Source organism: Pomacea canaliculata, linkage group LG1 (genome assembly GCF_003073045.1).
Source record: "Pomacea canaliculata isolate SZHN2017 linkage group LG1, ASM307304v1, whole genome shotgun sequence".
NCBI classification, from domain to species: domain Eukaryota; kingdom Metazoa; phylum Mollusca; class Gastropoda; order Architaenioglossa; family Ampullariidae; genus Pomacea; species Pomacea canaliculata.
Window position 1 is genome coordinate 7,213,125 of NC_037590.1, and position 23,720 is coordinate 7,236,844.

General features: G+C 41.0%; 1 protein-coding gene across 3 annotated transcripts in view; it reads left to right on the plus strand.

The window, feature by feature from the left end:
- The first annotated feature begins 1,407 nt into the window (after positions 1-1,407).
- LOC112557451 overlaps positions 1,408-23,720 on the plus strand; it is an 89,213-nt gene continuing 66,900 nt past the window's right edge. The window contains exons 1-16 of one of the 3 annotated variants that reach the window (XM_025227440.1): positions 1,408-1,833; positions 6,343-6,474; positions 11,543-11,636; positions 12,069-12,195; positions 12,550-12,689; positions 12,921-13,048; positions 13,235-13,432; positions 14,260-14,477; positions 15,058-15,354; positions 15,683-15,825; positions 16,363-16,496; positions 19,599-19,781; positions 21,654-21,904; positions 22,723-22,853; positions 23,112-23,227; positions 23,431-23,619. In XM_025227440.1, coding sequence (XP_025083225.1) covers positions 6,409-6,474; positions 11,543-11,636; positions 12,069-12,195; positions 12,550-12,689; positions 12,921-13,048; positions 13,235-13,432; positions 14,260-14,477; positions 15,058-15,354; positions 15,683-15,825; positions 16,363-16,496; positions 19,599-19,781; positions 21,654-21,904; positions 22,723-22,853; positions 23,112-23,227; positions 23,431-23,619 — 2,415 coding nt within the window. In that variant the 5' untranslated portion in view covers positions 1,408-1,833; positions 6,343-6,408. Of the gene's footprint in view, positions 1,834-4,229; positions 4,322-6,342; positions 6,475-11,542; positions 11,637-12,068; positions 12,196-12,549; positions 12,690-12,920; positions 13,049-13,234; positions 13,433-14,259; positions 14,478-15,057; positions 15,355-15,682; positions 15,826-16,362; positions 16,497-19,598; positions 19,782-21,653; positions 21,905-22,722; positions 22,854-23,111; positions 23,228-23,430; positions 23,620-23,720 lie in introns of those variants that run through there. The other 2 variants (XM_025227358.1, XM_025227524.1) reach the window with 2 other exon arrangements.

Genomic DNA, 23,720 nt, shown 5'->3' on the forward strand with positions numbered 1-23,720 from the left:
TCGGTCACCAGCAGCGACAACACCTCCATTCTCCGGCCTCTGTTGCCGTGACTCTCGGTCACCAGCGTGAATGCGCAACAAGAGACGCCGTGTGCTTGAAGAGGGTGTGGCTAGACCTATCCTCTGCCATGTACTGACTGACAAGTTGCTCAAACCCTTGTCACTCTAAAAACCTCGAGTCACCTGCGTCATTGCACTCCTTCACACGGACTGTATACCTCTAGGGATACAAGAGGCTGCGCGCATACATTATCTATACGACTAGACAGCCAGCGAACACATTTTACATCTTCTAAAAATGCATTTTGGCTCAACTCTGTCTGTCTGTCTGTCTGTCTGTCTCTTCGCCTACTAATTCATTTCAATATGACATTTCAGTCGAGCGTGTTCTTCATTCCTATTAATCTTACAACAACGCCTCGTTAACACATTTTCCCAGCTCTCCCATTGGTCAAGGCCTTTACAACGTAAACATCTCCATGTACAATCCTGACGTCAGTGTTGTCTATTGTCACTATTTCTGTGAATGATGAGGTTTGTAGTTTGTGGTTCGAGAACGGAAGAGGGGGAAGTCTCAAAAATTTAGGGAAACAGAATCTTGCGATGAGTTTTATAGAGTCCTATTAACCCTTCACCCTTACCATCCCACATACACACATGCACTCCGTTATTGTCTTCTTAACTATATTCGTTTCTCCAAGAAAGTAATCAACACTTCGCTCCTGCCAAAAAAGTTTAAAATAAGTAATACACTTTGACATAACGGTTTCAACGCTCAAGAACATAAAACTGCAAACAAATGAAAATTATTGAACAAAATGTGTTTTATATACTGGAATAAATAATCTTGTAAGTTTTTTCAGTCACCAAACCAATGCGAAAAGAAAGAAAAGTTTTCTTTCATTCTAATAAGTATAATATTTCAGAGCTGATAGGTGCTACACGAAGAGAAAGTCCAGCTTTCAGCGAGCAATATTTCTTGCGCAATTTCATCGTTTCATGCTGAGTTGGACTTTACAGTGAATTTACACTCTAAAGTTTCGTTTTGTTAACAGTTCTACCAAATATCAGCAGCCATACAAATATAAGGATGCGCACGCACGCACGCACATAGATGCAGAGGATAAGTTTCGCGGAATTGTGTTCATCATCGCCGGTTCTGACGTTTCACCAATAATAATTTTTAAATATTCTCTTGATCCCTCTTAGCTCGGAAATGATGTAGCTTTAGTTTGTGCGTGCATTATCTGGCAGGTCAAGGGGCGTACCGTCCCCACCCCACCCACTGCAAGGCAATGAAACCTGATGGCATCATTCAAGCGAGCCAACCTTGCACGCACCTAGACCATGCTTGACAGTCGTCGCTGTCGCCAACTCGTGAGAGCGCATGCACCGCGACCTGAGGTCACCGGGGAAGGCGTGTGCAGTGTGGAGAGAGGTCTATCATTTATTCTGTAAATACTATGCTTGCGAGCAGGAGTCAGTTCCGGTACAGACCCAAGGGCCAGTAGGGAACAGCTTATTCGACAACCGGACGTTTGCTCCCTTTTCCTGCCGCGTGCTCACCGTGGAGACGTCCCGTGAGTGGCTCGCCAGGCAAGCCGACAGGCCGACACGGTATTTCGCAATCGGACGTGCTTGGCAGACGTTCACTAAATGGCATGGGGATAAGCTGTGTCGTGTGGTTTTCTTGCTGCGTTCTGATTTTTGTGGATTGATTTTGTTTGACTTCTTGAGAGGAAAAAGTGGTCGGTGATCGAGTAAGGGACACAGCAGCAGGGTGTGATCGATTCTCCGAGCAGGCCTGCAGGTAACATAACGTGCAACTCTCAGGTGTGTGCTTGTATATTGGTATGCATTTACATAATTCGGACGAAAAATTAGAAGCTATGAATAATATGATTGAGAATTGTCTGGTAGATGTCTGTTCGACTTGCAGGCTATTCAAACTATTCCCAACACACTCAAAAAATTTCAAGCATACGAATTCTGTCATTTTTATACAACACATCTTCGCCATTTCCAGATCTCAGAAAATTGTATCTGTTAATTTGATTTTATTCTTTTAAAATTTTACTATTTTTAACTCTATTTGGATAGAATTGTCTATCTGTATGTTCAACCTATCGTCTGCAAGAAAGTTTTTTTCCCCCACACACCTGTCCCCATCCCACATGCACCCCACCTCACGGTAGGTATGATATGAGGGACTCGGGGTGAGAAGGACCGACCTTTTAGTAGCTACTGCTGACTCGCCCCAAAGCCTCATCATTACGAAAGTACAGAGATACTGTGTCTCGCTGCAGTTCTGAACTTTCTGTTTGATCCAACCCACTGTTGAAATGTAAAATTCCAAACTCGGCGGTTAAAAACATTTCCCTGCATACCTCTGGGAGATGACAGACGAGATGCTCATAGTTTTGAAGGTTTGTCGTCACCTTATTTCCACCACAGAGTAAACATAAATACTCTCTCTCTCCTCCCCCTCTTGCTCTCTCTCTAACATTGTCACCCCACGTTAAATCACACGCACACTAACATCTGGGAAAAACTATGGTTAAAGGATCTTTTCCTAGCCAGCAATATGGACGAATATTTCGCAAAGTTTTAAAGTGTTTTTGCGATTGCTTCATCAAATCTTTGCCAAATCTTCCATCCTTATTTTGCTGGTTAAGAATGTGTTTATCGAAGACCGATCAGAACAGTATTTTTTAAATAAAAAAACAATGCATTGCTTTATTTCACTTCTCTGACAAAGAGGCAACAGGTGAAAATATTTTTGTCCATAAAAGACTAACAAGTAAAACGCAACCTGACTGTCTGCCCCCTCTCTCTCTCTCACACACACACTAACCCAAAGCAAAACAGCTCTCTCTCTCTCTCTCGTACACACACACACAGCCTATAAAACTTAATATATTCAATCCAAGAATTTACTTAAGTGTGAAATACTTAGAGACGTCATCAGACTTGCTAAATATTCGTACGAAAATCTCTGACCACAGAGGAAAATAAAGCACATTGTGATTTATAGCAAACAGTCACATAGTAGGAATAATTAATTCTGTTTACAAGTAAGTTTTTGAGGAGGTGGGGACTAAAGTTTCGCAACCTGAGGACAAAACGTGTCTGGCGTGTTGAAGGTAGGGGAGGTAATAGCTGAAGGTAGTGCTGACTTACCTTCTGGAAATGTCGCCCGAAGGTGTGAAGTGTGCATCTGATGAACTGAGGGCTGCTGCTGGTGGGCACAAACATTGATTTGAGAGCTTTGTGACTGGGACTCACGTTACAAAGATGCCAACTGCACGAGAGAAAAAAAAAATGAAACAGCTGTTGTTCGACATAGCTCTACCCTAGATGCGAACTACAAACACCCTTTGCTTGTCTAACATCGACCAAAACTATTCCATAGTGGTGTTCGGTGACAGAGAGATGGGGATAACTGACTAGGTTCAAAGAGCAGAAGAAGTGGAAGATGCAAATCAGTATCAAACAGCGAAATTAATAATGTAAAATAAAGATATAAAAACCGAGAACGTGACTCGTCTCTTGTGATAAGTCGCTTGACGGTGCCAAACACACAAACTTAAGCAGAATGCAGCTTTTAAAAACAGAGGATGGGAGAGGTGTAACCGACTACACCAATAGTAGTCGTAGTAGTAATAGTAGTGGTGATGAAAGCAGCGGGGAAGACGAATATGATTGAAGAAACACACCGTAAGGGGTATCGGTTTTGTTTGTTTGTTTGTTTGTTTTTGTTTGTTTGTTTTGTTTTTTCTTGGAGCGAAAGAAGATTGGGAAAATGGAGACTGTGGTAGGTGGGACTCTAGATATCTCTCTCGATTATCAATTCACAAGCACTTAATGCCATCATTGCGTTACATCCACTGTCTTCTGGCACAGATCCCCAGGAACTGTTCTGCTGGCAAAGAAAGACTATGAGGACGACGGTGAAATCTACTGTCATTAGTCGTAGGACAGACTTAATAATATTACGTAAGGGTTAAGTACGCTGCATGATGGCCGCCATCGTGTGCAGTCCTGCCCTCAGGTCTCAAGATGAAGGAGACACGCCCTTTGCGATTTGATAAAATAATGCTTTTCGACATGTTCTCTCGACATGGGAACATGTAACAAACTGTTGACATTATCACGTGATTAGCTCTAGAGGAGAGGAAGGAGTACAGTGACGCCGAGACTGATGACGACAGATAAACAGTGACGCGGTTAAAGTTTTGTAGCAACTTATTTGCAATAAATATTCTAGATGTCTTCATTGTCTCTTCGTCTTCAGCATCATCGGCTGTCGTTATTTCTATGAGTAAGCATTTTTATCACTAGCACAAACTTGTTTTATATATCTTGTACAATTCAGTGTACAAAATGTTTTGTAGGATATAAAATTAAAATCTGGACCAGTTTCGTCTCCTTCTCTCCCTGTTTCATTCTTTTTCCTTTTCTTCTGTTGCCGATTATGTAATTTGAAAACTAAATATTTATAAATTGTTTTTCACACTTTATTGTTCATTTACAGTATTACCAATCAATGTTACTGCTAACTTTTCGTTATTGTTTTGAGTGGCCTGATAGAAACAGAAAATGTTTCTAAACTAACATTCAGTAATTTATCAACCTTCTTGCTGGTAGATACAGACGATTGTCTGGTGACCGAGAGGCTACATTCTAACATCTAAATTTTGCATTTAGGTGCTTATTTATATAGAGGTTGTTATTGATGTCCACCAAATAAATAAACTTTTCATTTAGATGATCATCCACGTGGTTAAGCCATACCAACGCAAATTTTGTGGCAGCAGTTAGAGATTATTTGCTCAACCTTTCCCATTCAGGGTAGAACATTTCAAACCATGGATTTGTGCATGTCTCTAACTACACAAGCTCTGTATCTTACAACATGAAACATGTCGTGAATATCTTTTTATATTAACCTGTCAAGCAGTTACTCTTTGGTCCCGGATGCATCGAGATGAGCAACATGTTTACAGCAAAATATCTGACATATTGCATCTGAAGAATCTTCACCTTCACCAAACTTGTACACTGTGCTGTACCCCTTGAGGTCAGAGTTCAGCTTAATGACTCCGGGCGTGACCTGTCTTTGATGTCAAACCCCGATGATGTCGTCTGTACCATCGACGGCTCAGCAATTTTCCTTTCTTTATAAAATGTTTAGGTGAGAATATTCATACAAAAGCCAGCTGTGGCACTATCAAAAGAATTACATGTAGGTTGCCATTCGGCGTCTGTGCGTCTGTTCGCTGAATGAAGATGGCGAGTACGACACCCGCAAGACTTGCCGGACCTCCGTTTCGCTTAGGATGGGAAGGAGAAAAGTCCGTTCAAAATAATTCAACGGGGATGTTTGTATTTATTTATACGGAGACTTCTTCAAGTTCCATTGGTTGTCTCGAAACGGAACCGGAAACTCACATCAAAAGCAAACCTCGGATGGAGGTGTTGTCACAGGGCCTTAGGATTGTGCGCAGTTGTAAGCATTCTGTTTAGGAGTGCAATGTATCCGTGTTTGTTCATCCATCCGTGTCAGCCTTTTTTTACGTGCTCTTCAACAGCTAGCTAACCTCTTTTTTCTTTGACTGTCCTACAAACATATTTCTCACCTGTCAATTCAACAGACATAGCTACTCGGTAACTTAAAAGCCTGTGTGTTTGTCTATGTGTGCGCGCTTGTTCGTGCCATTGGCGCGAGGGATAACAGGAATTGAGGGGAAGGGGATAGCGGAGTGGTTAGAACGCTGACATCTGATCTGAGAGGTTTGCTGGTTCGATACCCGAGTAGCGCAGCAAATGTCCTCCAGTCCACCCAGCTGGCGGGAATGAAAACCTGACCCCATAAGAGGGTTGGGAAAGGTAAACCAGCGAGGGAGAGGAGATAGGCACCCCTCTCAGGTAAAGATGGCCCCGTGAATCTCCCTCCCAACGACCTGAAAAGGTTAGAGGACGACCTTCACTTTTTTTAACAGCAGCGCAGTGTTGTTTTGGTGGCATTCAAATTATCCGCGAAAGAAAAAAATACGTTTTTTGAAAGAATTTCTTTAAAGAATAAAAACTTACATACCATGCTAACATTTGTGTACAGAGTAAACTTTGGGAAGATCAAGGATGTTTACTTCATAAAAATTTTATAAAATCAGGTGAGTGTATGCAGCCAAGTGATGTACAAGGAACGTGAGGCCCTTTGACCAAACACAAGCAGACAAAGCCTCCTTTCACATGCACTGCAAATTCAAAGAAAAAAATCATATGAAAAAATATGAAAAACACAATTATTCACTGTCTATCCTAGTCTTCTTGTTTGTGCAGGTAGTGCTTCACGTCTGCTAAACCCAGTCAGAAAACAGGAGGGGCGAGAGGAGGAGAGAAGCAGTCATGGGTCTCATTCAGCAGCTGGGCTTGCTGCTGAAGAAGAACCTCCTATTTCGAAAAAGTCATCCGGTGAGTCTCTAACCTACAGATTGCAATTGTCTCAAGCTATCCACATCTGTCAATAATATTAACATATTATTTCTGTGAATAAATGATAACATTTATTTCTTTACTTCGGCAGTCGTGGTCTGGCACTCTGATACTGTTTATACAACCTGGCGTTCACTCCGTTTAATATAAGTAGCAAATTTTCTAAAATTGATATTCCTTGACAAACTTGAAGTGTATTTGTAGAAAAAGAGATTTTCTGGTCAGCAAGCAAGTCTTTGCTGAGTTACTGATCAAGCACTTATGACTTAGGTTTCTTTCCTATTGTTCATAAAAATTCAACACTCCCCGCAACAAGTTTTTTGAAAAAAAGGTAAATAATAAGAAATAGCAGCTTCACATTTTAATAATTAAAATCTCGTAGTTTTTGTCTGCAAGCATATTCAGATTTTATTACATTTTGAGTGAAATGGACGTTTTTTAACTGGATAGTCTAAGCATCGTTTATCGGAATGATCTTCAGATCCTGAGGAGGGATGAAATCTTTGAGGCCAAACTATATTCTGATCGTGTACAAAGATGAACACAAAGCTCAACCAACACTCAGTACAAAGTTGGCGGAAAGTTTAGGAAGAAGCACAGACATAAGTATTGGCTGTCATTATTTCTGCCAGACACAGGCTGCGAAAAGCCACTTCCAAGGGTTCATGCGGCTTGTAGCTGAAACCACAATAGCTTCACCGCTTGATTTTTCTTGTCAATTAATTAATTATCATCTTGTTTAATGATTGCAATCCTACTCTCTTATTGTATTAAGGTGGCCCATGGGTGAATAGGTCCTGTAGATCGTCTTCGGGCATTGTGAACCATTGTATGTCTGTAGACTGGACAAGGAATCGACATCTTTTGTGACTTCTGCAACTTTCTATCTGAAAAGAAAGGATTATGCCGTGTCTTTGTCCTGGTGATTATTCCCAATCTGATCCTGGTTCAGGATGATTAGCCATCATTGTCGATCCCAGTTTTCTTTATCATCTAGAAAGAATAGACGTTCTAACCTCTTAACCTTATGATCTGGGACTAGGTTCACGGTGGAAAATTCAATGCTTTAATATCTGAAGATGGTTGACAAAACGCTTTTGCCAAAGGAAACAAGAATAAAGTCTCGAGTCTCTTTAAATGCGCTGAAAGAAACAAAGTATTTTGGTGGAAATAATGAACAAGATAACATTCAGAAATGGAGAGATATGTGTTGTGGCAAATTACGAAGCGATACCTACATCGCCGATGAACACATGAACCATTTCGTGGTTGGTCGCCATTAAGTGTACATTAACTTTAGTCTGATAGAAAGGGTTCAGATTAATTCACGATTTAAGATGGCAAGAAGAGGTAAAAGAAATGCCAAATTCTTGTCTGACAACATGACTGCAGAAGTCTTCTGCCTCCGCCTTGCAAACCCGAGCACGGTGTAGACAGGTAAGCATAGGAAGTAAAAGTGTCTTGCTGGGAGGTGGAAACGAACCAGACCCTACCGCGTTTGAGCCTAATGTCAAAGTAAGGCACATACCAGCCAGGCATCCAACTAGAAGACTACTGTGACTATTGAAAGGCTCACAGGTAGATGGTACTTATGACTGCACGGTCTGCTGCTCACACAAAGAAGCTCTGCCTGTGTACTTTGAGAATTGTCACATGGGCTTTTTGTGTATGATGCAAAAGTGACGGTTACTTCAGATAGGATTTTCTTGTGGGTTTTTTCCTTATTGTTGTTCTTCCTCTTGTTCTTGTTTTTCTTCTATAATGGGCATCATGTTCTTCTTGTCTTCATCCTCCTCCTCCCCTCTTCTTACTGTCGACGACGTCACTTTTTTGGAACCAGTTTCATATTTAAAAAACAAAAACAAAATCTGTGTGTTTGCTAACCTGGGATTTACCTGTCAACTGGAAGAGTACAATAAGGAAGAGTAAGTAAGGAAGAGTACAAATAAGCCGACCACCAGTCGAGTTGGCAGTGCAACTTTTGTGCAAACACTTGTCGGACGAGTTGTTAAACGGGAGAAATAGACTAGAACGTAGGCGGTGGACAGTACTCATCCGTTCCTTCGCTGCTCAACCGAGGAACTGTGGGTGTTAATAACCGACAGCAGGGCTACGTAACCCACCCTGACTGAAATACAAATACACCTTGCCCTAAAGACGATACTCCTTTACATTTCATTTTCATTTTTCATTTTATTGTATTGGCTAGAAGCCCAGGGGAGTGTTTAGCCATAACATCAGATAAGACATCATTACACAATCACAATCTTATATGTACAACAAATGGTGACAATATGGTAAAATATGTAAATCAATACATGATACTAAAAAAAAAAATCTATCGAAATTAAATAGTGGTCGGAAGATACTGATGATACGGGAAGAAAGATGTGAATGTCAGGTTGTGCCAGTGGACATACGCAGGAAGTGAGCCTCTATACACTAAATCCTACATTTTAGACAAAGCAACAACAACAACAACAACAACAACAACAACAACAACAACACTGTATTACGCGAACTCATGTGAGGTCATCGCACTTTTGTTGGTCTCGGATGTTTTTAAGTCTGGGACTAGTTCAACTAAGGCGGGCTCAGACCGTTTGATGGCGTCCAGCGAAGTATGTGACAAAGAACTAGGCAGTGGGATAGGAGGATGCTCGGCTTTGGGAGGATGGAGGAAAACTTCATGCTGACAGTGAACGACGTTCACATTCTTGTCCCCTCAGTATTTTTTTGAGGGGGCAGATCCCCTCCCCCTTACCTCCTGGTTCCTACGCCGCTGCTAGGCCAAACGTCTGCAACAAAAGTCCAACTTACGAAGTATTAAACATGGACTCGACTATAAAAAAGTAGTTCAATGCAATAGTTTTTAACGGCGTGAATAAAACGTAGAAAACATAGTCGGCAGATTCTGGATGGTAATTCATCGCTGCACGAACGAACGCTGTGCAAGCAGTGTATCTAGGTCGTGACGGGTACCCAACGTACCCGAGGTATTTGATTACCATTCACAGCACAAACGACACTGGGAGCCTGGCAAATATTCAGGACACGACTGAGGCTATTTTTTTCAGTCGCTAGAAGCGGTGCACAATTGAAAACATTATGTATGCGAGTAAGACGGGTGGGTACTGTAGGGTGCCGCAAGAAAAAGCCAGTAGATTGTACTGCATTCGCCACTCGTCCTGTGGAATTAGGGTGGTGAAGAAAAATATAGCATACATAGCTACAAAACCTACAATAAAATAGCTGAAATAACGGGACATGATGGTACATATAGATATGATAGATATGATAATACACGAGGGAAGGGGAAGAGAGCTACAAAGGACTACAGTAGAAATATTTCGCCATATTTTCAGAGACTTTTTTCCATATTTTCAGGGATTTGTTTTTGGGGGTTGAGTCGCGAGCTCTTCATATAAGCTGGACGCCATTCTGTCCCTGTTCAGGTTCATTTTTATGAAGGTTGTCAAAGTGTGTGGGCAGGTAAACGACCTCGACAAGCGGGGAAAAATCCTCGTAACTGTAGGAACAGGATGAGGAAACCGGCCTACATTGCCCTTGTATTCATTACAGTGTCACATGACCCGAAACACCGTGTCGTGGTTCGTAAAATTTAAAGAACATGTAAACACTATGAGTCAGTTTTGACAAAAATGTCTCTGATAAAACTGTGACACTGATAAAAGCCGAAGATAAAGCTAAATAAAAATCTTGAATATTTACCTGCTTTAAACCTGTTCGCTTCGTTGCAGACAAAATAAAAAGGAAAACCTATGCAGCCCTACAACCCAGGATCATACCAATGTTTGTCATTTGCTTCACTTTTGCTTGATTAAATATGTAATAAATAATAAATTATACATTTGTGCAATTTCTATAGCTTCGACAACTCACTCGCCTCTGTACTTCACTCTCAGTCACGGTTTTGGTAAGCAAGTTTACAGGGCGGGCACCAGTCCTTTCCAGAAAGCGATAATATTACAGGTCATGAACCCTGGTTTTGTATTGCTCGGTGTCTTTCATTACTGGCTTTGAGTTTCGAAAAAAAATATACAGTGCAGCAGTTTCAAGATAGTACAAAGAACAGTTAATGTGTGGTTTACATGAGCCAAACGGAACGAGTGTGTGTGTGTGTGCGTGCGCGCGCGTTGAATATTCAAAAGACTTGGCTCCTCCTCTTTGCTGTATTTTACTCCAGTGATGCGATTGTTAAAATATTTGAAAGTTACAAGTTTCTTACTTTTTTCCAAGATGGCTGCTCCAAAATGAACATTGATAACTGAGCTTTATTGTGGTTTAAAACAGTTTTATCTTATTCAAAACAATTAAAATGTGTTTGAAGTTCTCTAATTATGTTTTGAACAATTATAAAAATATATTTTAAGGCCTAGAAGTGTTGCGCAACTTGCACCAGGTCTTCCCAACTGCATGAAATTCATTGGTAATTCTACTCCTCCCCTGTGAAAGACTGTACCCTCTAGTCCCTTTGTATCAATGTCCCCACCCGACAGACACCCTCACCTTCACCAAGTAAGTTCAGGGTTAAGGTTAGGCTCCGAGCACCCGAAAGGGAGTGGAGTGTTTTAGGAGATAGATCAGGTTACACAATCGTTGCGCATCTTGGATGTCTTTACTTCACGGCAGGTAAAGTATACCTTAGTGCTGGCGACCCAAAAAATCCTGAAGAATGTGCATGAGGGTTTGTTTTCACTGGGATTGTCTAAAGTGTCACTTGTAGTGCCGATCGCATTGTTAGTTAGCTGACATATGACGAATCTTTATTAACGAGGGTCATAGAGTAAGCAAAGGTGTTGCTTTTTACCTATAACCCTCGAACGCCATGAAACAAAGAAACTAAATTCCCAATATTTCGAGAAAAAAGACACAATAAAACAAGAAAATCAGATTACACGTATATGTACAAATATGGGGCATTACAGTGTAACCTCTGTATAGTGTAACAGGCGAGGACTGAATGCAGTCATACGACTAGTATTTCGTTTGATGACAAAATAAAGTTGTTTTCTGTCTGTTTCAGGGTCTTTTGGTGCTGGAGGTAGTATGGCCAATTCTCATCGTCGTCATTATTGCCGTCATCCGGGTGGCCATTCCGCCAGCTGAGAAAACAACCTGTACGTGTGGTTTCCATGGACATTGTCACAGCTTATCTCAGAGTCCAATGATTGCTGATGGTGGGAGGGAAGAGTTGAAGGGGGAGATAATTCTACCATGAGGACGAGAATTTAGCAGAAATCAGTGTGGATGCGTGCGGTTGTGTGTGCGCGTTTGTGTGTGCGTTTGTGTGTGCGTGTGTGTGTGTGTGTGCGCGCGCACGCACGGGCAACCTGTGTCTGCACATACCTCATCATAACTGCATGTCTATGTATGTGCTTCTCCGTGTACCTATTCATGGATGTGTGTGTTCTCGTGCATGCGCACCTGCAAGTGTGATTGTGAAATCATCTCCATCATGTAGATATCGATCATCAATGATCACAGGTGTCAGTCAGCGAGGCAGGACATGACCACCTGTTTGCTACATTCTGCGGCTTGTCTGTGTGCAGGTGTGTACCAGGAGCGCGCCATGCCCAGTGCTGGACTTGTTCCCTTCGTGCAAACCTTTGTGTGCAACCTGGACAATAAGTGCCACTCGGAACAATCACGCACCTCGGCCCAACAGACTGCCGCCAGGTATGCATGCCTTTCCCGGATATGTCACACATGATTTGTCTGACAGATGGCATTCATACCATTTGAAAGCGTATATATATTGTTCTGGACAAAGTATAGGAGCGATGGGACTTTCTATAGAATGATTGATTACAGGTGTGTTTTATTGTTGAGGTGAGTGCGTACATCACACAGAGAGAGAGAAAAGAAGGGAGGGTGATTAAAAAAAAAGAGTTAGAAGAGGTGGTATAATTTGTATAGTAGGAAGAGTGATTATTTTGCATTTTTTAGTTGCAATGTTCATGTTAAATCTCTTGTCTTCGCATGTTCTTTAGCTTGAGTATACTATCTTGAACACTTCTTCCTAAATTTCAGAGTGAGCGCCCTGTTGGGGCACATGTCGCCATACCTGGCCTCAAACGAAACGCTGGACGCTCTGGACGCCGCAAGTGAAGGCACCAAAATCATCTCAGCCCTCAGTGCTCTCCTCAATACCAGTCTGCTGATGTCACTAGGTCAGTGAGCAGGTCACGCGGTGGTTCTCGTCACAGACAGAGCTGATGAACGCTGTGAACAATGCTTATATAGATATACAGTCAAGCACGCAAACAACCTCTGACCTTACCGTCTGCACTTAAAGACTTTTTTTCATTAGTACCTCAATACAGTTTTTCTGGCTTTCATTCATACAATAAAGAAGAAAATAACGACTAAAATAAGTTAACAATGATGAATGATTTCCACAGAAAATGCAACTCACATCCAAGGGTACTTCCGGGACCCGGAGAAAATAAAGGAGATGCTGGTGAAAGACTACAGCTTCACTCGGGAGGCAGCTGATGCCTTTCTCAAGTCGCAGGTCAACCTGACTTCGGTGAGTCCGCGGATCTCTTGGGAGGATTCTTGTACTGACAGGTTTTGTCCTCGCTAGGTTTTGCAGATCGCTTGGGGTAGAAGATGACAGTAACAATACTGATGAAGGTGACGTCATGACAACGACGATGACGATGATGGTGGTTTGGGTCCTGCCTGCTCTAACCGATGACATTGTTACATGCAGATTCTACAGCTAGTTCAGGATCCGGACCTGAAGGGTGTCGCGTGTGACCCTAGTCGCCTGAGCAAGTTTCTCATCTTTCCGCCTGGCACTGACGTCACCGCGGTTTCTCGCGCGCTCTGTGATATCAACGACTCGTCCATCTCAGAAATTACCCGGATGTTGCTGCAGCAACTGGACGTCAGGGAGATCGTTAGACTGGTGGGTTGAAGATTCTTACTTCCCCTTCGTATAACACGAACTCTCTCCACTTTCTCCGCTCTCAAAGGACGGGGTGCATGTTTTTCCTAATGTTTGAGTAAACAAATATACCTCCAGATATACAAAATATACCCCCAGATTTGGATGAAGAGTCCTCTACCGTTCCCGAAATACAGACCTACAAACATCATCATGCACTGAAAGGCGTCAGGCTTGTACATGGATATATTTACATTGTGAAGGCCTCAACCACTGAGAGAACGGGGACCATCTGTTTAGTGGTATCTGTGTACAAACGTGACGTCACGATTTTGACCTCTTTCTATGAATTTTGTAGACGTAGGTCTTGAAAAATGGAAGAGGAGTACTCGTTCGAAGTGATGAGATCTGGGGAAATTGAATCTTGCATTGTTTCGAATATTTATTTGAAAAATGTGCACCCTGCTAGTTCTTTAAAACGTCTGTTGTGCAAATATCATTCTATCTTTTAAGTACTATTTCCTTAGTTACTGCTGTTCATTTTTATATATTAATGTGACCTTTCTTCAGTTTTTCTAGTGTTGATCATCATCATTATTGACACATAATGTACACTCGATCTCGCCTCTACTTCTTTTATACATTCTTTCTTTCTCATCCTGACTTTCCCATTGTCTCTCACTTTGCCTTTCTGTAACGACTCTATCCGCATCTAGAAATTTCTCCGGCGAGGGAATAATGTTTGCATAAAGACAATGACTTTTTCATGATACTCTCCAGCAAACTCTGTTAAAAACGAAAAATGTATTTATTACTTTAATTTTGTGACTGTAACCTCCACTCTGCAGATCAGTCTTTTTGAGTCGTTGAGGAGAAGACTAGGCGCGCCGTACACGTTAGACGAGGGGCTGAACGACGTGGCAGATATGCTTGACCTCGTCTTTAAACTGGACAACGTGCAGGACCTGCTGAGGCTGATAGCTGGTCTCGAGAACCTGCCTGCTATCATCCGCCAGATTCCCAAATGGATCGACATGCTGAAGGATGCTAGCACTTCTCTTCCAGCGTGAGCACCATATCAGACCTTGTTCCTCATTTGACATGAATTAATAGAAACCGATTTCGTCCCAGTAGCAAAGACCTTAAGAGTTTGATTTAGTCAAGATTGGGAAAGTTTTGGGGCCTGACACATGAAGCGGAATGATTAAAAAATACAAAACTTTGACAAGGACGGGTTCTTAAAATTCAGTGATGTAAACACTCGTGGAAAACAGTCCTCATCTTCATTTGACTTCAAGAAAAAAAACCAAAAAACTGCGCCTAACCCCGCGGTTACGGCTTTTGCCTACTTCATAAGGCCCTTAGTTTAAATAATGTCTTTTGGTTGTTTGCTTGCGTGTTTTCATTTTTAAAATATGAATTTAGTTAACAACATTACCTCAGATGAGGTGGTAGGTGAGATGCCACAGAAACCAAGTAAGACTTACACCGAAGAGCATTTATGTGTTGTAATTGCTTCCACATTGAATCTACCTTCATTGTAGCAGTATTAGCATCATTATCATTATCGTCGTCGGCATTTGAATCATCATCGTCGTCGTCAAGTCCACCAATAACTGTTTAGTAATGATGGGATTTATCCACAGGCTGGAAAGTCTCGTCACCTCTTTAGACCCTATAGTCAGCTACTTCCACCCTGGCAACTCAATCTGGAGAGCCATAAAAGAAGGGATGAGAATTGCTTCCACCATAACAGACCTCGTATCGGGGAAGGGTAACGTCACAACGGAAGAGGTCGTCAGCAGCATGGCAGCCTTCTTCAAAGACAACGTGATAAGCGTCGACACCTTGCCGTTGGAAGTATCTCTCTTGTTGAACTCCGTCTATGAGCAAAATCAAAAAAGCTTGTGGAGCCTCGTCTCTGGCGCCTTGAGCAGTAACGTGTAAGTCTGTCTCCTTCATCATCTGTTTTGTCATGTATAGACATAGATGATTGTAACGAGCTCGGAGACTTTCAGAGCCTGAGTATTTCACATGAAGTATTTTACAGAAGGTGAAGAAGGAAGGGAAAAGAACGAGACAATAAATGAATGAATGAAGAAAGAAAATATCATAGAATGCCATCTTCTATATAATATCTTTAAACTGTAAGAAAAACACCAATACAAGACAATGTTAATTAACCACATTTAAAGCACCTTACATGGTTGCACGCTTGACAAATTAACTGGAATGTGGAATGCCTTGAATATAGAAAATGGATGCTTGTAGGACACTAGAATATCTGGACAACGTCATGGTGCAGATACAGACCATCCTTCAGTCTGTATTCGTGTGGCCGACTGTGTCCAACTACGTGGCCTTCGGGACAGATGTCCTCAATGCTACCAACATCATCATGGAACAGCTGATAGGTATGGAGCTGCAGCTAATAGATATGGAGCTGCAGCTGACTAGTAGGAAGCTGCAGCTGCAATGGAAATTTTTCAGGCGTAAACAAGATTATGAAAGTATGGGACTCTGGGAAAGGGAGAAAGCAGGAACTGGATGGGTGGATAGAAGTAGTGGATCCTTTGGATAGTAGTGGATCGAGTAGTTCCTTTTAGTACCTTTCCTCGGTCTTGCGTTGACAGGAGTGATCGCTGATAGGAAAGAAGAGCTGCAGTGACAATTGATAGGTGGTGACTGATGGTGACAGGTGATGAGTGATGGTGACAGGTGGTACCGGTGGCAGAGTAGAGAACTCAATTACCAACTTTTTTGTCCATGGTCTGTGTTTTAGATGTTAGCTATGAGCATGTAAATCTTTATGTTATTTGTTTTGGTTTGTGTACAGCCTATTCAGTGCACGTGTAGTGGAGAAATGTGCTTTGTTTCTGCTTTTATTGCTATTATTCAGTCTTAGTTTTCCATAAATAATAGAATGAAGATATTACTTCTCCTGCACACAGGCTTTAGACAGAGTTTAGTGGAACTGGCACATGGAAACAGCGAGCTCAGAAACTTAATGATGGGTATACTGCAGTTGGGACCCAATGTTACCATTGACATCTTAACGGCTTTCAGCGATCCCGACAACTTGGCGGTAAGGAATTCTGTCTTCTGCCGTAGCAATCACTTAATTCTCTAAATCTTTAAGTTTATTGAGTGTAAAAGGAATAACTTGATGGCTTCTATTTGACATTTGCAGTTTGAATCATTTGTTTTGCTAATGAGATCTCGTTAAGTTAAAAGAGGATTGAAGAAAAGCGACGAAAATGTTCGAGAAACGTCCAGGGAACATCTGATGGTTTCCGTGTCTTGTTAGTGGAAGATGGTGATGGACAATAGCATTCCCGCTCAAAAGACTGCAAACTCGGTTTACTGGAGACCTACATGCGGACGCTGACCTGCTCTTTCAGGGGAGTGCTTACCTTGTGAATCTGTGGAATTTTCTTTTCAACAACAGAAGAGAGTAACGCACTTCAATGGCGTCGCCTGTTACTGTTTGAAAAATAAAACGCGATTGGCTGTGTGACTGCCATAAGGGAAGTGTGGAGTGAATTCTACATGGAGCTGTTCACAATCCATAGTCATAACTCATAAATGGTTTGAGGTCACTGTAACGATTCACGGTTCAAATCCCAACTTTGTTTATTCAAACATGGGTAGAATTGCGGCACGTTCTGGGGAAGCCTCGTGACGTGTGACGTAATCCTACATATTACATCACATCGCGACGCAATAAGAATTGTAGATTTACTTTTGGACATTTGATTTTAATCTTCGAGGGAGCGGAGTGGTGTGATGGACGCTAACGCCTCTCCTACCAAAGGATAGTACAGAATCTACACCTAGACTGCAATGGATTCAGCAGAAATCTGTTTACCAGGACAGACCTCCGAAGTTTTAGCACCACGTGTATAACCGACACTAACACCTCTCCTACCAAGGAATTTGTAGCAGTATTACGTCAGAGTTCAGCTGAGGTCAGAGGAACTGACATCATAAGAGAGAATGACGACAGCCGGTATTGACGCATGAAAGAAGACGTTAGAAAAGGAGGCAGACTTGTGGAAAATAACATGGAAGCTAGATCAATATAAAAGTTAATGATACAGTGCTGAATCACCATCTTTTCTACCGAAGACTAGTGACGCTCCAATGTTTTTTCTGTGAAATTACCCATAACAAAGTTGACCTACAAAATTGTGAACCACAGTTGTGTTGTCTTGGACTTCAAATATTTTAATTCGTCATTTTGGGTGATCTTCAGTGCTAACGTTTCGCCCGCTTTGGATACTCTTGAAAATAATTCGTCTTGGATATAATCTGCTTGGGATTCATTTGGATATATAACAGGCCGGGTGCACCACTGTGTTAATAGCTCGCTGCCTTGGATAGAAACCTCTGGTCACAGTCCGTGCCGACGATTCCCCATCTTGGATACAACCCTGTGATCGTCGGTTCGGCGACCATCCATGCCAACAGCACACCTGAACACCGAATCATCTGACTGCTCGTGTCGGATTACCTGATCGGCGGGGTGTCAAATGCCGGGGACATTATTGACTGTCTACAGACGATAGACAGAACCATTATTTTTTCTCATTTCATTTTTTTTAACATTAAATGTGTTAAGCGTTGGCCGGACTTTTTATGTGGAAAAAATGTAGAAGATTTCTGCAAGCGTAGTTACATGTAGATGAACACTCACGCTCGCAAACATTCATAACTGCACTCTTCTCAAAAAACGTTACAAATTGGGGGCTTGTTGCTTGGATTTTTCCCCAAAATATATTTTCTTGTAAAGTCCGACCAACGCCACATTTCTCGTCTATCATTTTCATCTTTTGGTTTATTCATTAATTTTAATTTTTCTATAGTAGGAAAAAAAGTTAGTTCAACATCCGACTGCGCATTATTAGCTAGTCACCACTATTTTCAGGAAGTCGACCTACCAGTCAGTGACTGCCTGATTTTGGGTTCCCTAGCCACTAGTTCTAGCTTTGTCATGGGGTTAGCGATAGCACTAGTACTTATAATTTAATTAGATCAGTAGGACACTGTATTGAGACTAATTTTTCCAGGTAATTATTGTCGAATTATTGTTACTGAATTCTGGGTCACTGAGTATTAGGAGTGTTCAGGTTCAGTATAGGGATTGCACTAGGTGTGGCATGAATTCACAAGAAGCTCTGAAATACAACGTGCAACGACCATGAGCGGGTGAAGAGATTCCAACCCAACGTAATGGCGTTACGTGGGAAAAAGAGCCTCGAGAGGAGGTGACGACGACGATGAACAACAAGGCTAACCCGAAATCAAATGGGAAAGCCCAATGTTATAAAGAACTAAATATGCAGGGTGGTACAAAAGTAGGTTTACAGTTATATGTTGAGTGTGTGTATATATAAAACTGTAAACCTACTTTTGGGCCACCCTGTAGAGGACGGAAGCTGTCCTACCTCCTACGTGGGGGCGATCACCTTGTAAAATTCTGCAAACAAAAGCATCAGTCAGCGGCCATAATGATCAAAGACATTCCTACCACGCACAGAGCATGTGATGGCAAGATTCGGTGCGTGGATTTCAGTAGAATTTCCGTCACTCTTGAATTCAAAGCAGTTATCGAAGGTAACCGGGCAGTTGGCCATGGAGACAAGGGTGCATCAATTTCGATCTGGTGCCTGAACGGTGTAGAACAGGCGAGACGGTAGAAGTAATGTTAGCCTCGTCACCGGAAGAGCAGACATTTAATAGCAATATATAGTGAACATGGACGCCCCATACTTCACCGAACCCACAGAAGTAGCACTCATGGAAAATCTGGTCCATAAAGTACTGACCGTGAGTTATAGTAGGTTGTCAGGAGAAGGAGTGAGCGCAGTTCCAGTGTATCCAGTTAGAGATATGTATGCAGCAATACAGACAAGGTCTTCACGAAGGAAGATAGTGTAATAGAAATGTGTGGGTTTTTTTTTTTAAACTTTAGAAGTGAAATAAACGACAGTATGTGAACAATATAAACTGACAGTTTAACTCCACGAGATTTAATGTGTTTAAAGGTTCTGTTGAATGGGGGTCTGGGACTTTTGATTCTTTTACAAAAGAGTGAATTTCCTGCTGCAGTAAGAAAGCCAGGAACACTAGATATGTATTCGGAGTTTAATAATTGTCTTTTGTGCGATCTTTGTTATGGGGACAGGTTTTACTGACGGATGCTGCCAGCTACCCCAAGATGTGCTCAGATATATTGAAAGGGGTGGCCAGTCGGTTCAACGGTGTGGTGACACAAACTCTCAACAATACACTGTGTTATGGCTCTTTGGCTGTCCACCTACGAAATGTCACAACCACCTACATTCGAATTGGAGACGTCACGAATGCTGTGAGCAGGAAGCACCATTCTTATATTTTTTAAAGAGCCTTCTTAACAGGACGCATACTGCCACAAAGTGACATTTCCAGATTCTTATAGATATGTATAAAAACTGGTTTTATATGAAAGTTATATAAGCAATTTGCAGTCACATATTCTAAACATGCTCCCTGTTAAGAAGACTCTCGAGAAAAGGTAAACGAAAAGCATAATGAAATTATACCAAAATTTAATTTTTAGTGAAGAAAAGGTATATTTAAAATAAACAATAATAATTATCTTTATTATATTAGAATCAAATCATTTAGATTTTAGACATGTGATAGCCTATGGATATTATTTTGTTGAAGTACGAGTGGGGAAGCTGGATAACATGGTAAAAAAATTCAAATTTTTACAGTTTTATACATGCATTTTACGCAGATTACAATACAAAATTTGTAAAATTGGTAAATTTATCACTGGAAATATTTCCCACTAGATGGGCTATAGAGGTGAAGGGATAGAGATAAAAATTGCAAACTTTTTTTTATCGTGACAACGTTCACTGCAAAGTTATTTTCGGGCTTAGTGTTGTCTTTGAGACAGTGGCTTCAGGATACAAAAGTCGCATTAGTGGCACATCTGTTGATCGTAAAGGTAAGCCGAGTTGCCAATCAATTCCGAAGCTGTTAAGCAAGAGAGGGCTATATAGATAGATGCCAGCTCACCATTCTGATTCTTGGCGACGTTTTACCACTTGGTGGTGTGGCGCCCGTGATTCCTCCTAAGTCATCGGTTTGTTCCGATACTCGCATTGTGCAGCGACCTTATCTTAGTTGGCCCAGCTGTTGAATGGGGTTCCTGTCTCCGCAGAGGAATGGGGAAGGAAAGGTGACCTTTCTTCATTGGTTGATTTAGTAGGAAAACGACGGGTTGGTGGAGAGGGATAAGAAGGAAACCGGAGTACCTGGAGAAAAAAACCCGACGCCCAGCCCTTCGGATAGGTGTCACATACAAAGAGTGTCCCGAGACGAGATCTGAACCCTGAGTTTCTCACTGCAGTGGTGACAAGCGAGTGTTTGAACCACTGCGCTACCGCACGTCCCTGTCTTCGTTTTTCACGTGTCATGGCTATAATTAACCCTCCCGAAGTTGATCAAATCATATAATGTGCAAATGTATACATTTTCTTCCAACTTAAATTATTTTCTATAGTTCTTAGTTGAAAACAACACGCACATAAATGTAAAATGTTGTATCCTTCGTCAGATTCACTATTGTGCATGAGCTCGACACAAACGGATGTTGCCCGAGGCTTGCCGCCAATGCTTGAACTACTGAACTACATGCTTAATTCTAACATGAAAAATTACCCTTCAATATTAGGAGAAATAACCACAAACGTTTGACTGAGTTTGGCTAGGATTTGATGTAACAGCGTTCATTTAAAAACTTTTCCAAACCTGGTTCGTCCATCTTTGTCCACATACGAAAGTTGCTGTTTAATTGCTGCAAACGTTAATAATTGTTGGCAGCAGACTGAATGGATTTCGCGACAGCAAAGTAAAGCAAGTGCAAATGTTTGGGACAGGAAGACATGACATTTGACTTTTACTGAAATTTCTTTGCGACATCTCCCATGAATTGTTAGGGTAGATATACCGTTAAGGGTAGGTTTATTGAAATGTTCGGGTTAGGTTTTAGGGAATAATTGACACGAAGGTTTGAACTCGGGTCAAGAGTAGAGTCAGGGTTAGATTTGGGATATAGGCTGGGGTGTACTTGCTACCCTTGTATTAGAGCAGAAGATGCAAACTGAAACATTTAAATTATCATACATTTATCATTATAATTAAAATGTATTTTAATTTAAACCCTGAGTTCTTTCCACTTCTACAGATAAACCAAGCTGTCTTTGACTCCAGTATTCTTCTTATACCAACCATGAATGGACTGAAGGGGAATTTAACAACATTTTACAACGAACTGAAGAAAATGATCACCAACAGCATAAATCTTTGGAACAATGTGAATAGTACCTGGGCAAGTCTTTTTGGGATTCAAGGCACAATGGCTGAGTTGGTGAAGACATATGGCCACGAGTGGGAGCAAGTTCCAGATATGCTTAACCAGAATGTCTTTAGCACTAGGTAGTATCTTGTTTTTGGTTCCATTATACAACACAACAGGAGGATATCATTATTTATTGTTTCTTGAAGTACTGTTTATGAATGGCAAGCATATTAATGTTTTATTCAGACAGAAGTGATATATGCTTATGAAAACATCAGAATAACGTGTTCACAACCTATTGTTCAAAAGTTTTAGATATGATTGATGGATGCAGGCATACTAGAAACCTGGAGAAAGTTACAGGATTTTTAAAGGTCTGGTATACTGCAATTTATTTTTCAAATGACTGGGTCAGCTCAGTACAAGAATGTTTTCCCAAGAGAAGAACTGCATTTTCTGAACTGAAGTGTGCACAAACATGTTCATGGAAAAATCCTAATTAACATAACTTCGCCATCAGATATAACCATTAAGATGTAAAATATATAAATGTAATCATTTGTAATATATTTGTAATCTCAAATATTTTTTCTGTTTCTTCCCATAAAATTCTCTTAGATTTTGTAAAATAACATCTTCCTTGCTTCCCTAGCAGCACAGAATGCCAAAAACATATGGATCCCATAGAAAATACATGGGACCTAGTCCTTCACTAGGAGACCTATGTATTTTTGACATTCTGTGCGGCTAGGGTTGAGAAAAAAATTTACTCATACACTTTAAGAGCATGCTAATATCCCTTACCTAACACCTCTCTCGCATTGTTTATGAGATCTGAACTTGGTTATGATTAAATACATTGTTAGTTTCTTGATTTGGATGATAGGAGAGGAGAAGATCTGTTTGTAGTGCAAGAATGGGAACTGATAAAGTGTTGATGTTTTATTCGTTACAGCATCCTCAGCTTATTCAAAGCAGTAAAAGTAGTAGGCACTACAACAACAATATTGGAGCCATTTAAAGAGTATGTTCACATTGCCAGCATTATCATGCAAGCTGTCTACAAGGAAATGGCCACAATGACAGGCAAGAATTTGTAAAATTACAACTTGCTAAATGAAACATCATTCAGTTTCATTGTTAGTTACAGCTTGATCTGGGTTGAACATACTTCTCAAGCTTATACTAGCTTTTTAAAAGGATTTTGCAGAAAATAAAAGTGTATTACCAGAACATAAATATATATACACTCCCATGACTGAAAGATTTATAAGACACACACCTAATCCACAGTACATGATATATGCTTATCCTTCAACTCTAAAAGCATGCATGTTGTCACAGATGTATATTCAAGAAACTCACCACTTGGTCAGCTTGTGTACTACACAACAACCTATGCACCAGAGCTTGCAGCAGCAGTCATGGATGTTATAAACAACAAAAGCAAGATGGACATGGTATAATAAATCTTTTAAGTACTTTCAATTAATGTCTGAAATTCCACGTGTGTGTGTGTGTGTGAACATGCACATGTGTACACTTTATTGTAGGTGGTGTAAAAGATAAATAATATATGCATCTAAATTTCTGTAATACTTTCAGATCATGTCTAAAAATGTACATGTATAACATACTTAACCTAAGCTTTCTTTGTTTTTAGATGGCACGGATTGTTACAGCCCAATACCCCCTTGTAGCATTATGCAGTGAACATATGCTACATCAGATGAACCTACCATTGTATGTGCCTGTCAATGATTTAGAAAAACTTGTCTGCCTTACTAACTGGACTGACATAGGCCTCCAGCTAATGAGCATCAGTAGCGGGGTGGAAAGTTTGATAAATGAGGTAAGCATAGTAAAAGAAAGTAAATTGTGTGGCTGAGTGGGTGATGGTCGTATTCACAGCTCTTTTTCGTAGCTGATCCATGAATTGTATACAATTTGTCA